This window comes from Megalopta genalis, chromosome 14 (assembly GCF_051020955.1).
Source record: "Megalopta genalis isolate 19385.01 chromosome 14, iyMegGena1_principal, whole genome shotgun sequence".
Taxonomy (NCBI): domain Eukaryota; kingdom Metazoa; phylum Arthropoda; class Insecta; order Hymenoptera; family Halictidae; genus Megalopta; species Megalopta genalis.
In genome coordinates this window covers 2,106,103-2,122,573 of record NC_135026.1, presented here as the reverse complement: position 1 = coordinate 2,122,573, position 16,471 = coordinate 2,106,103, and the positions used below count along the sequence as shown (strand labels likewise).

General features: G+C 52.7%; 2 protein-coding genes across 7 annotated transcripts in view; both read left to right on the top strand.

Moving 5' to 3' along the window:
* LOC117225726 (uncharacterized) overlaps window positions 1-7,603 on the top strand; it is a 380,710-nt gene extending 373,107 nt beyond the window's left edge. For all 5 annotated transcript variants that reach the window (XM_033479453.2, XM_033479451.2, XM_033479452.2 and 2 more), the window contains exons 6-13: window positions 16-330; window positions 411-477; window positions 552-964; window positions 1,041-3,008; window positions 3,070-3,192; window positions 3,268-3,434; window positions 3,498-3,712; window positions 3,790-7,603. In XM_033479453.2, coding sequence (XP_033335344.2) covers window positions 16-330; window positions 411-477; window positions 552-964; window positions 1,041-3,008; window positions 3,070-3,192; window positions 3,268-3,434; window positions 3,498-3,712; window positions 3,790-4,211 — 3,690 coding nt within the window. In that variant the 3' untranslated portion in view covers window positions 4,212-7,603. The remainder of the gene's footprint in view (window positions 1-15; window positions 331-410; window positions 478-551; window positions 965-1,040; window positions 3,009-3,069; window positions 3,193-3,267; window positions 3,435-3,497; window positions 3,713-3,789) is intronic.
* Window positions 7,604-7,887: 284 nt separating this feature from the next.
* Fstl5 (follistatin-like 5) overlaps window positions 7,888-16,471 on the top strand; it is a 97,970-nt gene continuing 89,386 nt past the window's right edge. The window contains exon 1 of one of the 2 annotated variants that reach the window (XM_076526222.1): window positions 7,888-8,197. The gene's annotated coding sequence lies outside the window, so the exon portion shown is untranslated. Of the gene's footprint in view, window positions 8,198-9,348; window positions 9,804-16,471 lie in introns of those variants that run through there. The other variant, XM_033479463.2, reaches the window with a different exon arrangement.

The window sequence follows — 16,471 nt, the reverse complement described above, 5'->3', positions numbered from 1 at the left end:
GGTCTATTCCCTCAGGTGGTCGCGCCGGTCGAGCCGAAAACAAACATCGGACGACACAATCTGTCACCGTTCACGGCGGCGAGCCTGCTGGAACGGAACAGCAACACGCCGCCCCATTACAAGTTCCATGTGCCGAGAGCCGTAGACTCGATCACTCAGGAGGCGCCCCGCAGCTTATACGCTTCCAGAGTAAATTCATCCGCGACGCTGCCTGGCAAGGAAGCACTCCTGGGACCTCGGGGAGCCGAGAATCAGATCCACCGTGACAAAGACGACGGGCTTGCCGCCATATTAGCCGCGAAGATCAGGACCAAAGCGGAACTTAAACAGGTGAATGACGCGTTCCCTAGCTCGAGAGACACCCCGGCTCCTTCCTTCGCCGACTGACAACCCGCTCTCGTCTGTTCCAGGTGGGAACCGGCCAATTCGCGAGCAAGTCGACCGCTTCCTCTCAGGAAGCCTCGTCGACGCCCAAAGGTAATCTTCGCTTTCTTTGTTTCATCTAGATCGAATAATCCGATCTTGAAAAATGAGAAACGTCGTTCTCGCAGAAATATTGGACAGCTCGGCTTCGACGTCCGGCCCGGTGTCGTCGGCGGGCAGTCCGCCGAAGTTGACGCGCGAGAAAGTGGCCTGTCTGCCGCCACGGAGACGACTGTTCTCGAGGACCGAGGAGGAGAACATGCCGGTGGCAGCGACGGTGCCCGTGCAAGCTCCGGTGCCCGCGATCGCGTCCACGGTTCCAGCGCGTGCCAGCGGTTTCAGAAGTTCCTCGGAGACGTCGGTGTTCGATTTTAGGGAGAGCGACTCCGAGGGCGAGATGCCGGTGCTCGAGCGGCAAACGCTGGAGGAGATGAGGCGGGACAGGAAACAGCTGTCGAAGGTGCAACCACCGGTGCCTCTGAACGACGCCATGTGCATGGGTATGACGTCCTCGTCGGACCTGGTGAAGATCGAGCTGAGGGTGAGTGAAATTTTCTAACGTCCAACGAGACGCGTCTGTAACGACTACAATGTCCCGAAAAACGTGTCGCTCGCAGGAGAACGAAAAGATCACGGAGGTGGACAGCTTCTGGTCGAGCGCCTGCGACAAGTTCATGGAGCAGCTGCGCACCGGCGACGCCATGAAGAAACGCGGCCGCAAGAAGAAGACCAGCTGCACGGTGACCTCGAACCTCGACGAGACGGGCAACGACACCGGCAACGAGAACGACGACAAGGACGAGAAAGAGGCCGCCGACGCGAACGCGTCCACGCGGATCAAGCCCGAGGACATCAAGCAGGAGCTGCAGGACGTCGAGTCGCCGCCGGACGTCAAGGAAGAGTTCCCGGAGACGAGCAAGGACGACGAGACCGCCGCGGAGCCGAAGGAGATCAAGGTGGAGGTGAAAGAGGAGCCGGAAGTTGAGAAAGAGTACGACGATAAGAACTCGAGCGACGATTCCGACGAGGTGCCGCTGATCCGGAGGGCGAACAAGAAGATGAAGAAGGAGGACAGCGACTGCGAGGAAGAGATAATATGCAGGAAGGGCCGGGTCGGCCGGGGCAGCAGGATCAAGCTGCAGTCGTCCAGCGGCAGCGAGTCTTCCAGCGAGGAGAGCGACGCCAGCACGGAGTTTGGCCACGGTTCCTCGGTGGCGGACAGGCTGCGGGCCAGGAAGCGGTCGTCCAACAACGCGGAGTCCGAGGGGATGAAGCTGAGGTCGAGGGACACGACGCCGCACAAGGCCAAAGGAGAGAAGGAGTCGAAATCGTCGAGCTCGAAGACCGGCTCCGGGTCGCAGAAGGGCAAGCCGAAGCCGCTTTTCGGGGACGGCAGCGACTTTCGGCCGGGTTGGGAGGAGGAGGTCTACGTGTACAAAAAGTCCTTGAGAATGCCGACCAGGTTGATCACGGTGTCGAAGCCGTCGAGGTTTCACAGGTTATCCACCTCGCTGCCGGATCTGGACCCGGACTCGCCGGCGCTCTCCGTCTCGATGGACAGCTCCGACGTGTGTCTCGGCCGGAAGAAGATCGTGGACAGCGACATGGAGTCGAACTGCAGCTTCGGCACGACGGGGCTCAAGATCGACGACGAGGAGGCCACCTCGTCCACGACGATCTCGTGTCCCGCCAAGGCCACGAAGTCGAGCAGATCGGAAGGCAGCTCGATCGTCGACGTGCTGGCTCAGAAGGTCGGCACCAGCCGGAAGGAGCAGAAGAAGAAGCTGAAGGAGAAGGATAAGGTGGAGAAGGAGAAAGTGGAGAAGGGTGGAGGGGGCAAGTCGAAAGGTAGCAACGAGCCGGAGCTGCTGCCTACGCCGAGCCTGACGCCGTTGCTGGAGTCGGCGAAGCTGTCGAAGGGCAAGTCCCCGATCAAAGACTGCAGCGTGTTAGGCTACTTCCGCAAGGAAACGGTGAGCACGTTCCGGGACACGTTCAAGAACAATCACGCGCTGCTGAACGAGTTCTCGACGCTGGTGTTGAAGACCAGGACGAGGACGGAGACGCGGGTGTTGAAGAAGCAGGCGACCATCAGGGAAGTGTTCGGCGAAGAGAGACCCGCGTCGGCCCCGCCGATGCAGAATCACGACGACACCTCGCAGGACGACGACTCGCAGACGGAGACGCCGGAGAACGCGCTGAGCAAGATCAGGACGCTGAAGCAGAAGGTGGTCTGGGTGCGGAAGAACGCCGGGATCCTGAGGAGTCACAAGGCGATCCTGAACTCGAAGCGGCATCTGTTGAACGCGAAGAAACGAAAGGACCTGCTCAAGTCGCTAGCGGAGAAGAAGCTGCAGAGCCTGAAGACGGAAGCGGAGGACGAGGCGGCGCAGGAGGAGACGAACGACGCGCAAGAAGCGGAGAACAACGACTTGGACGACGAGACGAACGAGTCGGAAGTTCCCAACAAGAAGAAGCTCAAGCTGCGGACCAGCCGGCGAAAGTTCCGCTCCGGGTTCGACTACATTCGGAAGAAGAAGAAGCCGTTGAAGAAGGACGAGACCCTGCCCAAGGAGAGAAAGAGGGTACGTAGATACACCGTACATGTCTCGTGCTCGCGTCCGATCGAATCGTTTGCATTTGCAGCAAGTGTTGACGAGGCCCAGCCCGGAGTGCGTCGCGGACATCCAATCGGAGATCAGAACCTGGGTGATCAAGAAAGGCGTCGGCGAAACGCTGTTGCACAGGGCTGCCAGGCTCGGTTACACGGTAAGGCATTTCGTTTTGCGATCTCTTCCGCTCGTTGACCGAAGTATGCCAATTGTATCGGCCCCGCGTTTGCAGGACGTCACAGCCTACTGCTTGGAGAAGCTGAACAACGCGCCGAGTCCCAAGGACAACGCGGGGTACACGCCTCTTCACGAAGCGTGTTCCAAGGGCCATCTCGAGATCGCGAAACTGCTGCTCGCGTACGGAGCGAACGCCAGCGAAAGCGCGAACGGAGGAATAAGGTAATTCGTCGGCGACGAGACGTTTTCAAATTGTTCGAGGTATCGATTGTCCGATGGTTGCAGGCCGCTTCACGAGGCGGCAGAGAACGGCGCTACCGAATTGGTACGTCTGTTGCTCTCGTACGGCGCCGATCCTCTGCTGGCCACGTACGCTGGTCAGACTCCGCTGATGCTGGCCGCGGACACGGACGCTTACGCGATTCTGGAGCAACATCTGGACGACATTCAGGGTCGGACGTGCACGCCGTGGTCCTTCGGCGGACCGTCGTGCATTTTCGGTAATTTCCAGCAATCCCCAGTAATTTCCAGCAAATTTCCAAGCAAGGGTTTTCTCAAAGATCGAACGATATTCCAGACCCCGACGAGACCGGGCACAACCCCCTCAACGATCCTCCGCTGGACAGCCCGGAGCCCGAGCTGGACGAGATCGAGATGGAAATGAGCGACGTGAACCTGCCGGTTCTGTTCTCCTTGAGCAACGACCCGGACAAGTGGGTGCTCCTGCAGGACCTGATGGCGGCCCTCAGGATAAAGAGCAGGGACGCGCTGCTGCGTCAGGTGAACCCGAAGGCTCACGCGGGCCCGCCGGCGGTCGCCCATCGGGACGTGATGAGGGAGCTGAAGCTCCAAGACTTTCTGGAACAGTCGAGGTGCTGCCACTTGCTCAGCGGCGGCGAGAGGATCAACGTGAGAGGCTCGAAGGTGACGCTGATCAAGTACAACGACAAAGTGAGGTCCCTGTTGAGCGTCGAGAAGGTGGTGATCAGCCTCAGGTGACAGGAGGCGATTCTGGGGCAGCCGTCTCCCCAGGCAAGACCCTCGACGTCCGCCGCGAAGGACGTCCCGAAGAAGACGAGAACCTCCGGCAGCTCCCCGAAGAGGCAAGGTAGAACGCGTCAAGGTAACAAAACGTCCGATTGAACGCGCGCGTGGACGCGCGCGGGACCGAACGGATCGGAACGGATCGAATCGGATCGATCGTGACAGCGAACGGTGACGCACTATTATTAGCAGTATTTATTGGAGAATATTCTATTCGTGTCTATTCGCAAGAACAGTGATATTTTATTAACTATAGAGCCAAGCGATCGGGTCTGTAATTGTAAACGCCGCTTCTAGAGTCGAGGATTTCGCTGTCGCCGCAGAGATTTAGAAGCACGATATATCGTTCCTGTCCGAACATTGTACGATACTATTGGATATTTCAGCGTTTAATCTCGAGTTAACAGTCCCTCGCGGAGGAGTTTATAGGGGCCGGTCGCGAATAGAAAGAACGGACGACGTCGTCTAGAGATATTTTTTATCGTCGGCACGTGCGCGCGCGTGTCATTTGCTCTGTGCACATGTCCACGTGCTTCTTTTTACCGAGAGGATGGATTCGTTGTTAGGAGGAGGAAGGCGACCGTCGGAGCGCAAACGTCGACTTGTCATCGGCTTTCACGTGTTACCAATTTTCGTTAGGTTTACTCTCGTTTCTTCCTCGTCGCGTTTTCTGTCCGTTTTTCTACCGGTCAGTCGGGAGAGCGAGTTGATCGGCGAGCAAATCCGGTTATCGATCGAATCTTTTTAGGATTAAGTAAGCGTCGATTAATCGTTCGAAAGTCGAGCATTTATTTACCTGTTTTCGCGTTCCGCTCTTTCTCCTTATAGTTCTCTTTTATTTTTTCCTTTTTTCTTTTCTTTTTTTAATCTTTCTGGGATGTGCAATCTTGTCGAGCGATCCTACGAACGACGGTCGATCCCGGGCTGGACGGGGAACCAAGTGGAAAAGGAGGGAAACCATCGTGCAATAACTCTCTCGTCCAGCTCGCGATCGACTCTCGAATCGGCGGTTTCCATCGATAATCGTTGGGCGCGGTTGCAACGCGTTCACCAGCCGTTGCACGAGTTTGCTGTAATCGGCACCGCGCCGCGTCGTTGTTCGATGGCACGTTTTCTCTCCTTCGTTCGAACGTTTCTCAACAGGTTAGCTAGTTATTTCGTTATCTAGTACAATTTTGATCGACACGCGGACCAACGAGATCGAGGCATCGTTTCGTTTTGGGAACAGCGGCGATCGCGTCGATCGAGGCGCAGCGTCGGGCAGCGAACGCGTCCATGGGACCCCGTCGGCGGGAACAGCGATTTAGGAAATTTTCGGAAACACGGTGTTCCCGCTTCGGTGGGCCTCCGGCGACGCGACGGGACGAGTTTTAACGAGATCAACGTACTTAGACGGTCGCGTCTCGACGGAACGGCGATAAGAAGCAGGCTTGCGCGTTTCATTTCACTCTTTATACAGATTTCAATTGTTACAATCAGTCTCAGGGAACGTTCTCTACGCGTATTTTCGATATTTCTGTGCGTTGTATAAATTGGACGGGGACGCGGCCAGGCGGCGTCGGATCGACGAGACGAGAAACGACGTTCGTCCTTGAATTGTTGGTCGCGCGACGGATTCGGACCTTTGGCCGACGAACCCTTCGGCCTCGGCTCGCGCGTACAATTAGCGGAGGAAATTGATCGCGATTCCAGAAGCGCGACGCCTGGCCGCTCGCCTGGACGGTTTCGACTTTTATTTAGCCGACGATTCGAAGGGATCTTTGACGTGGACGGTGTGCAGTTTGTACATGTACATAATACACCTATTTTCGAAGGAAACGATTTCCACGGCCAAATACACCGGTTCTCGTTGCGGCGGCTGCCGTGCAATTTTCTCGCGCGAGGATCGTCCGGTTCGGCGTCGTCGGTTTTATGTAAAATCGATCGACGATCGGCCGATGGAATTCGATGGGGAAAAACGAACTTGTACGTACCGTGCGTAATTGTACCTTTCTCGAATGTAAAGTAGAATGCATATACGATGTAAGTAGCGGAAAGAACGCACTGCAAACACTTGTTCATATTAGCGTATTAAGAACACGTGCACACACACACATTGTAATATGGCGTACGGAAGAGAGACCGCGTTTAGAAGGACTTGAAGGACATTGTAATTTCAGTGAACCGATTGAACAATAGATACGCGGAAACGACGAGTATGTACATACTTCTCGCAAACTAGGGGCTATCGCAATTATTACCGCTAATGATTATTATTATTATTATTATTATTATTATTGTTATTATTATGTTATTATTATATTATTATTATATATATAATTATTATTATTATTATTATTATTATATTATTACTATTACGATTATTATTATTATTATTATTATTATTATTATTATTATTATTATTACTATTTAACACTACCGTCACAATAACTACGCGTACTACAAACTACCGCTGATGACTATTACTATCGCCACCAACAACTATTGCCACTACTGTCACCGAGTATCCGCTTTTTTTATTGTACGATATATACATAATAGCGAACTATGAATGTACATTTTCTTAGCTGTAACAACGTCTCCTCCATCACCGACACTACAACCGCCACCACGATTTCCCTGCTATTCCCCTCCCTCCTCCGATATGCCCTCTTGTAATTTATATATACATATTCGAGATACTTCTAAATGTGTTAAACTGCTGCTGCTTTACGAGAAAGAAAGAAGAATTATATGTGAGAAAAAGAACAAATATATATTATAATATAATATAATATAATATATATTATAATATATTATATATATTATATATATTATATATATGTATAAATATATATGTATGTACACGTACATATATATATTTTATTTCAGAAGTTTAGTTTAATCGATATATAATGTTAAAACGCGAGGAAGATAACAAATTGAATTTTCTCTCTCTCTCTCTCTCTCTCCCTCTCTCTCTCTCTCTCTCTCTCTCTCTCTCTCTCTCTCTCTCTCTCTCTCTCTCTCTCTCTCTCTCTCTCTCTCTCTCTCTCTCTCTCTCTCTCTCTCTCTCTCTCTCTGTGATTCGTCTGAAAGAAAATGGAACTAAGGAAAGATGATAGATAAAAAAAAAAGAAGAAATCAATTGAAGAGTTACGATTATTAATTGATTAATTAAATAATTAAGTATTATTATTGTCATCGTCTCATTATCATTGCTCTATACCGTCAGGTTATACCGAACAAGCCAGAATGGGCCGACAAACACAGTTTTCGTAACGAACTCGACTCGTGATCTTTTTCTTTTCGCTAATAACAGTAACGAGTTATCCTATCGATGTAATAAAAACAAGTATTTTTACCGATATGCCCGTCTTTTATTTTACGTACCTTTACGATCCATCGCTTCGTTTTGCAACTCCAAACATCGTTTAAATCTTTACTACAATGATAGGTTAAATCTTACAAGCGCCGACGTTCGGAAATCGAACACTAACGCGGTATAGAAGCAAAAACGTCTAACCGAAATAACTCTGGAAGTTAGCTGTGTTAGCGAGAAGCGACTATAGCGCGTGTTTCCACAATTTGACGCTAGGCGGCAGCACCAATTGGACTCTGGAATTTCTACAGAAAACGAGACGCAAGAGATAATTTATTTAATTGTTGCCATTATTAACGCCTGAGAGTGCAATATTATATTGTATAATCATATTCGATCAAGGTTGTTTTATTTTATAACGATAAATGACAAGTTACCGACGAAACGAGACGTAAACGGGGTGATTTACGCTAAACCATCGTAAATCAGCATCTTGTTCGATGTTTATTGGAATCGTTCGAAAGAGGCAGGCGCTATGTAGTTCGCGAATGTCAGACTTTCGTCCAGAAGAGTCATCCGATGGAATAAAACTAAACGCAGAAATTAGAAAAAAAGGTTTATCATCGTAGGATCGTATCGGGTGAGTTACTCGTACAATAATAACCAAACGATTCGATGTAAATTGTAATTAAATGCTCTCATCCGAGAGCAAAGGTATAACGCAACTCGACAGCGTTAAATAACCTAGTCTATCGCAACTTATTTCAACTTGTTGATCACGTTATCGTCGGTCCATAAAATCGGTATCTAGATTGTCGACGAAGCTATAGCCGGTTCAATGCTTTCGTTGAAAGTTCGAATCGTCTCTTTAACCCTAGAATACCGAGATCGTTTTAAATAATAATAGACAATAATAATAATAATTAATAATTATAATTAATAATAATTATTAATAATAATAGACAATAATATAATAATAGAATCGCTGACGAGTCGAATTCTTAAAATATCTACAAAATCCAAGTGCCATGAAATTTGATGTCGCAAATTATCGATTTCAAGAACACGATTCTCTTTCGTTCGCGCTGAATTTACCAAACGGTGAACTTATTCGGCCGTTTCTAGACTGGAATCTCGATAATCTCGACAACTTTAAGATAAGAAACGCGAATCGCTTCGATCGGCTAGGTTAGGTCGGATGCGAAACAAATCGATTCGATCCGAGATCGAACCTCGTCGATTTCTCAAGCCCGGGATCGGTCCACAAACTCCCGTACCCGAAATAATTGGAATCGGTTTCGGGGCTAAACCAAGTAATCCTTTTACTTCCCTTCAATTTCCCTTTGCGAAGAGCAGGCAGCGCGGAACAGCCGATCGTTTCATTGCGGCTAATTGATTCGAACGTTAACAAGCTTCGGTGGCCGGCCGACGTAGCCGGGACACGGTGTTAAAACTCCGTGAAAGTTCCAAGCCCGTAGACCGCAGCACGTTCATTCCGTTCGGTTAAATCCCGGTAAGAAGGCGGTCCGTCCTCGGGGGATCGGGGGATCGGTGGTTCGGAGGTAGCCAGAGTAACACAACGGTCCGAACGGAATCGAACCCGTTAGTTAATCCGGTGGCCGTTTTACTTCCTAATTGGCCGAATCGGCCGGAAAAGTTTGAGCGAGATCCGTGAGAGAACCGTGAGAGAGCCGCGAGGGTCGCGCAGCCGCGAGAAGGGTTGCACGCTGCGCCACTGCCGCGCCGACCTCGGGTTAGGCTGGCTCGAGGTTCGCGTCGTTTCCCAACCCTCTCCTCATGCTCAGTGCACCCCAAGCTATCACCGCGGTCGGAAGGTTTCGCTCGACGCAGAGATCGTCCAGGATTGCACGCGCAACGACACACGCGCTCTCGGCGAACCCGAACCCGACCTCGATCGTTTCCATCGGTCGCCGAGCGAGTCGATCTCGCGCGATGATCCCCGAGATCGGCGGTCGACGCAGCAACCGAGACGCGACGCGAGACGCGAAACTCTCCGCGTAGCTGGCACACGTCCCGGTGCGTCGAACGATCCGTTCGGAAGGACTTTGAACGGAGAAGCCGAGCCGTGGATCGTCGACGGCTGGCAACACCTGGAGATCGCGATCACCGATGCGAGCATGTGCAAGGGGGTACGGTGTCATTGAACACGAGTGGACAGTGCCGATTCTGGGTCGTTCCAGCCGAGACCGTACCTGCGAACAGCCAGCCTATCCAGTCGCGCAAGGGTGAGTGGAAAACGATTCGCGTTTGCCGGACGTTTACCTTCGGGAAGCCGGCTCGGCGATCGAGTCGCGTGGAAACCTTGTTCCGGTCGGTGTTTACGTCGTCGTTCTCCTCGGAACGATACGGTAGCAATCGCGAATCAGGCTTCCCGGATCCAATTTCCGACGGAACGTCGAGAAACGCGACCGGTCGACGACTACGCGGACCGGCGACGCCGTCCGATCGGGGTTTCCATCGAAAGGTTCGCCGGTTCGCGGTCGGTGCTGTTAGCGCGAACGAGGCCACGGCGAAAGCGTGGGCGGCCAGAGAGGAGGGGGGTGGGAGCCCAGGGGGGCGAGGGGTGGCGCGATGCCGCGATCCAGGCTGAATCGAAGAATCCTGACAGCACGCGCCGGATGAATACGCGGAGACAGAGCCGCATACCCTAAGTTCGGGGTGCGAGTGACATCTACGCGAAAACCCGTGGGCGACGCGCGCAGGCGCCTCCACCTGTAGATACTCTGCGCGGGGCTAAACGCTGGATTTATCCGTCGGTGGAGCGGAGCGCGACCGGAGTATCCGGATCAATAGAATTACCGTTTCTTCGTTTGCAGCCGCGTCTTTTTTCCCGACCCGTGCCTTTCCGCGCCCGCGGCGGAGCTTCCCTTTCACGGGCTCGACGCGAAAGAGCCGCGTACGCGCGGATACGAAGCGTCGTCGACGTCGACGTGGACGGCGACGTCGACGCCGACGGGAGGAGATCGATAAAATTCCGTATCTCGCGGAAGAACCCGCCTCGTGCTCGCGGCTCTCGCTTCCGACGCCTCTTCCTTTTATTGCCCTCGTAACGGAGCGTTATCCGGCGATCGCAGACACCGGAACTCCGCTCGGTCGTTACGTTCTCACCCCTCGCGGTGGGGGGAACGCGTTCGCGACGTTGCTTTTCTTCTTCTTCTTCTTTCTCGCGTCGATGAGAAACTTCGATCGCGACCGCGAGAGATCGGGTTAGAGAGAAAGGAGAGCCGATAGGAGAGGAGCTACGCGGTTTTCCTCCCGCTCGCTTTCTCTCTCGCTTGCGACTTTACGAGCCGGAGGAGGAAAGCGACGCTCGCGGAAACGATCCTCTTCCGCCGCCGGATAGGATTTATACCCGCTGAGCGGCGGAATGATATCCGACGGAAAGGATTCTCGAGTAGCGGTCGTGATTCGGAAAACACAGAGTCCGCGTGGATTTTCCGACGCCCCGCTCGCGCGGTATCGTTGCGTCGGTTCCCCGCGGTTCCGGCGCGGCGGGGCGGGGGGAAATCGAGTTCTCCCGATGAAATGAAACGCGATAGAAAAGAACGACGGGACAACGCTGCTCCCGCGATTCCTACCGACGACCAGCGACGCGGCTGTTCGTTGAAAAAGCCGAAACTGCACGGCCGTTTTTTTCATTCGCCGTTTCCGTCCGCCGCGCGTTCTCTTCCTCGTTCGCCACACGCGATTATCGATTGCGGTGTACGAAACGGCCTAATCGACGTCGTCGCCGCCGTGGAATTCTGATTTTTCAAATTTTCCAAGAGCGACGGAACGAAAGAGCGTCGCGGAAAGAGCTCGAGTTTTGCGGGACCGCGACGGAAAAATGCTAGAGGGCGAAAATCGAATCGGGCTTTTTCCGCGATATTTTCTATTCCCCGTTGTTCCATCGCGGAGCGATACATCGGGATCGCGTGTCGAATAGCGGGAAATTGATAGGGGCGAATCGGAAAACGAGGAAGCCGGTTTTCGAGCGATCTCGTTAAACGATTTAACGCGCCTCTCGCCGACACAATACTATCCGAGTCGCCTCCCGCTTTCCTTCCTATTACCGTTCTCATTACCGTCCCCATTGTTTTCGTTACTCTTATTATCGCGTCCCGCGCCGATTGGCCGACCGCTCTCCATTAATATCGCGGCCCCCGCCGCCCTCGACAACATCGTTAACATTAGCATTTTTATGATTATCAACGGTCGCGAGCGTTGGTATTTTCGCCGGTGCGTCGCCGAGACGCCGCGTTACGAATCGCGTTACCTTTTCAAAATGGAGCGCCGCTTTTCGCGACACCATGCCATACGTAATGACACCCCCGCAGCCTGCCCTCGCGTTCGTTCGACGGTCTCCGCGAAACCCGACCGCGCGCGCAATGGAACGCGAAATAAGGGAGCAGGGACACCCCGATCGAAAGTTTTCGTCGTTTTTTTACGGCGGGGTGACGCAATCTTCTGGACTCGCGAGAGCTTTTAGAATCGCCGTTTACTCGTGACAATCGTTCAAGCGAGTGCGCATTAAGGCCGAACACGCGCCAGGGTCTGAACAACGGCGTATTTTTTAATGCTAAGCTCGGTAATAAAGCCCTGGAATATTCTAAAAAATATTACAACGTGATCTTGAGCGACTCCATGATTCGAAACGAGAAAGCCAACGGTCTCCCGCGTCGGCTCGGGGTCGAAATGAGATTCGTAACGTCGAGTACACCGAAAATGCAAAATTTATTTGCACAAGACACCGTGGCGCGGGCTAAAAACGTCGAAAGTTTCGCCCGACGCGTACAGCCGGCAATGTATCGATCTCTCGTCGTCGAGCAAAGTTCTCGCCGATTTAACGAGAGGCCCTCGACGATGAGCCGGTTTCCAAACAATACTAGCATCGTATATGCACCGTCGCAAAGTCCGAACGAGCCGCTTACGCTCGAAAGCAATCCCGCTTGTAGCGGAGCCGGAGTTGTCGGAACCTGAAACGCGCACACCCTCGCGGGAGAGAGCTCCTCCATGCATCCCCGAGCCAGGGCACTCGCCTCCGCCGCCATTATCGCGCGCCAGCTTTTTCGATCGCCTTCGCTCCTCGATCCGCAAAGCCTACGCTTTCATCCGCTCCCTCGACGACCGTCGAAACGAGCCGGAAACGTTGCTGCCGCGGCACCGCCGCGACTTGGCTTCTTTGATCGTCGCCCGTCGAATCTCGCGCCTCGCGACCCCGATTCCGGCGATTGCGTGTCGAACTGTTGCTTCCGACGACGGACGATCGATCCCGACCAACGTTTCCACCGGATGACGCCCTGTCAGCCCCGAGATTCCTTCGCGATTCTCGCCGGCCGCTCGCCGTACGAAAATCCGCTCGAAATTCAATTTTCTACCGGTGGATTCGCTTCGGCGCTTTCTCGGTAAGAAGACCCCGTCGGACTCCGCTCTCGTTCGAATCTTTCGGCGAGCTCCGTTTAGCAACGAAAATTCATGAAATATTCGACGAAGGATATTCGCGAACGTTACGCGGAAGACGCGTAAAGGATTTCCCGTTCCGATTTCAGAGGAGACTGTTTACCGGTTAAGAGAGCATTTTACTCATCCCCGGCGATAAGCCAGGAGTACACGGAGCGTGCTGTAACGCAAAGGGTAGGTGCAACGAACGAGGCAAAGCTAGGAGAGCACACACAATTAACGCGTGCGCGCGTACACAGCGTCTTGAGCGCCGATAAAATTTCCTCGCGAGAGGAAATTTAACCAGGGCGTCGAATTAATTTTGAAAAATTAATTAGAAGTCGCGACAACCGATACGAACATTCGCTCGAAACGCTCGGTGATTCGAGTTCGACGACGATCAGGGGGAGTCGGATGGCAGTTTAAAAGCGTTTAAAAGAGGCTCGCTGGTGAAAGTGTTCTCCGCGCGATAGATGCGCGCACGGAACCGACGTAACTTTCCGGGCTGATGCATTTATGCATACCGAGCGCACGTGGCATCGTCTAATAACCGGGGCAATGCGTCGCTAAACCGTGCGGAACCATGGCCGGGGGGCTCGCAGGCTTCGCGAGCCCCTAATGTTGCGGCACCGTAATTCTTTTTTAATTAAAACCCCGAGCCTCCGGTTCTTACCGGCTTAGATCGTCCAATCTGCTTCTACCGGGCCGCTATTACGATTATTTGTGGGCCCATTCGCGAGAGTTCGCTTCCACTTTATCGACTCCGACCGAAAGAAAGGCAGAGCGAGGCTTGAAAAATTGTGCAAAACGCGCAGCGAATCGTGCATTTCGAAAGACGCGTCTCGACCGCGCGAAAGGATCGACGTTCGACGCGTTTTTTCAAAAGCACTCGTCATCGTCTAAGCGCGTGTTTCGCCGCTAATGTGTATCGTTTCGTAACGAGATTGGAAGCAGTCGCGAGATTTCTATCGCGACTTGTGATTTCGGTGAAAGGGAGAATCGGAAATCGGCGCGTAACGGCGACGGCAGCGGAAAATGATTTCGGACACCCAGTACGTCGAACGAAATCGCGCCTCTGCGAAACTACCCCTAGCTCCCGTTTATTTTTAGACGGCCGGGGGAAAGAAAGGGGAGCCACCCACGAGCGGCCAACTATCGCAAAGTCGCATAAAAATATATTGGTAGTTTCCATAAGTGCGGCGTCGCGTCTAGCGGTTATAGGAGGCATAGCCGGCTTTGGTATTTATAGCCGACACGACGGCATGCTTTGTTTCGCCGCTGGTCGGACGATCGCGGATACCGATAGGGCCGACTCGGCCAACGTATTTCTTACCCATCGGTGGTTCACTCCTCGGCGACAGATATTTCTAGGTAATGCGAATGTAAAGTTCAATTGCCGTGGTCCGGATCTCGAACGGCGTCGAGATGACGAAGGGGCGCCCCGTCGAAGGCGAAGGTGCGTAATTGGATTTGCCCTTGCTCGTCGAATCGTATCCGTTTTCTGCCGATTCTTTCGTATTAATAGAATCATCGATCGGATGCCCGCCCCGTCGGTCTCTTCGACGTTGGGGCCGGGCCGGATCGGCAGGGTGAAAAGCGGAAACGCGTAAAGGTCGATCGCGTCGGGAAGTTCTTTCCACTCGGGATCGTCGTTATCCACTCTCGATATTTTTAGACCGGTTCGCTAAACTCGTCGTCGGTTTTTAGCGTCTCGCGTCGTATCGTCCCGGGGACACCCGGTACAGTTACCATGGATCGGAACAGCCATCGGTTCGGTATCGATTTTATTCTCCTATTCAAAAATGCGGCCGCGCTTCCCGGGGAAAAAATGAAGATACGTATAGTATTCGCGAGCATTCATAATATCGGAGGATTTTTCCATCGGGAAGCCAATTTTTCGGTCGCGAGCGTTTTTCATCGTTTACCAATTTTCAACGATGTTCGCGTTCGGCTATATTAAAACGCTGCTCCGGCCGAACGCGAGCTCTCCCCGGCCGCTGCACCGATGCCGCATTATACAATATCGTTCGACAGTCGATAACCCGATCGATAATTACGTCTCGTTCGAACAGATTGCCATAGTCGGATCGCCGCGGGAGGCAATCCGGGGCTCGATGTCGCTCGGGAAACTTTCGAGGCGCTCGGACGATTATCGTCGCCGCCGCCGCGAAGAAGAACGCGGCGCGGCGATCTCGATTAAACGAAACCGATCCGAATTCGACGAGCACGGAACTTTCCCGTTTGCGGGCGACGTCGCGCGGCAAGGCTCCCGGTAGTTGCCGACGATTCCAGTAGTCGCGCGTATCGATTAACGATACGAGACGGGGAAATCGGCGCGATGCGCCGCGGCGTCTCCGGTTTCACGCGGTGTATTCTTGCCTCCTGGACGACCATGTCGGGCATTTTCCTCCATGAATTCGTTATGACCACCGCAATAGAACGGATCGATAAGACACATTCCTGTCAGTGCGCGGCTCCGATGTGTCTTTCGCCGTCACCGTCGCCGCCCGCGGCGGCTCCCGATGGCGGCGGAATAAATTTGATTCGCCTGCATGCGAGAGGGTCGTTCGCCGATCCGATACGAGCCGAGTAATCGGATACCCCGCGGTTCTTTTCATCTCGCTATCGATCACCGGCCGATAATGATCGCGGCGCCACCGGCCACTTTCCCCGAAAACGCGAACGAAACGCGACGCCGACGAAATATAATATGTATCGCCTCGAACGTTTTACCGTTTTATACAGAGTGTTCGCGAATACCCCGTATATGTGTTTTGATCGTTGCAACGGCAGCCGAATCCAGGACGTTGCCAGAGATCTGCGATCTTGTCAAAGATGGTCGTATCGCTTTGATTTTCGGCTCATTCTCGAGGGCGAAGCCTCCAGTGCTTTTGGTAGCGCTTTTAATAACGATCTAACGATTTTAATAACGATTTTAACACTTTATCGTCCGGTCGTGGTTGAGGCTGCCACTCAGTAAGGACTGGCTTAGTCGCGCGCGCATTTGCTCCCAGTACCGGCTAAATTTTCGCTATTCATTGTGTTGTGCTTATTCCTTTAAAGATAATAATAAATAATAATAATTATTATAATTATAATTCATAAGGATATGGGGAGGTCAACATACAGGAGGTCAGCTACTAACAAAACAGTAAAGAAGCGAAAACCGTCGATAGCTAAAAGTCGATTAATAGGCTATCGGTCGATAAGCATTGGCAATCGAAAAGCCGATTAATAGGCTAGCGATCGATAAACATTGGCAATCGAAAAGCCGATAAATAGGCTAGCGGTCGATAAAGTGTTAATAACGATCGAACAGCGTTCCTCGTACGCGAATCCGTGAAACACGAATCAACAGCGAACAGACCGGATCACGCGTTTTTTCCCGAGCTGACACTCCTCCGCCGTTCGTAATTACCGCATCGTCGAAGCTTCGGTTACCGTTGTTTCCCGCGCCGATAATTAATTTCGCGCC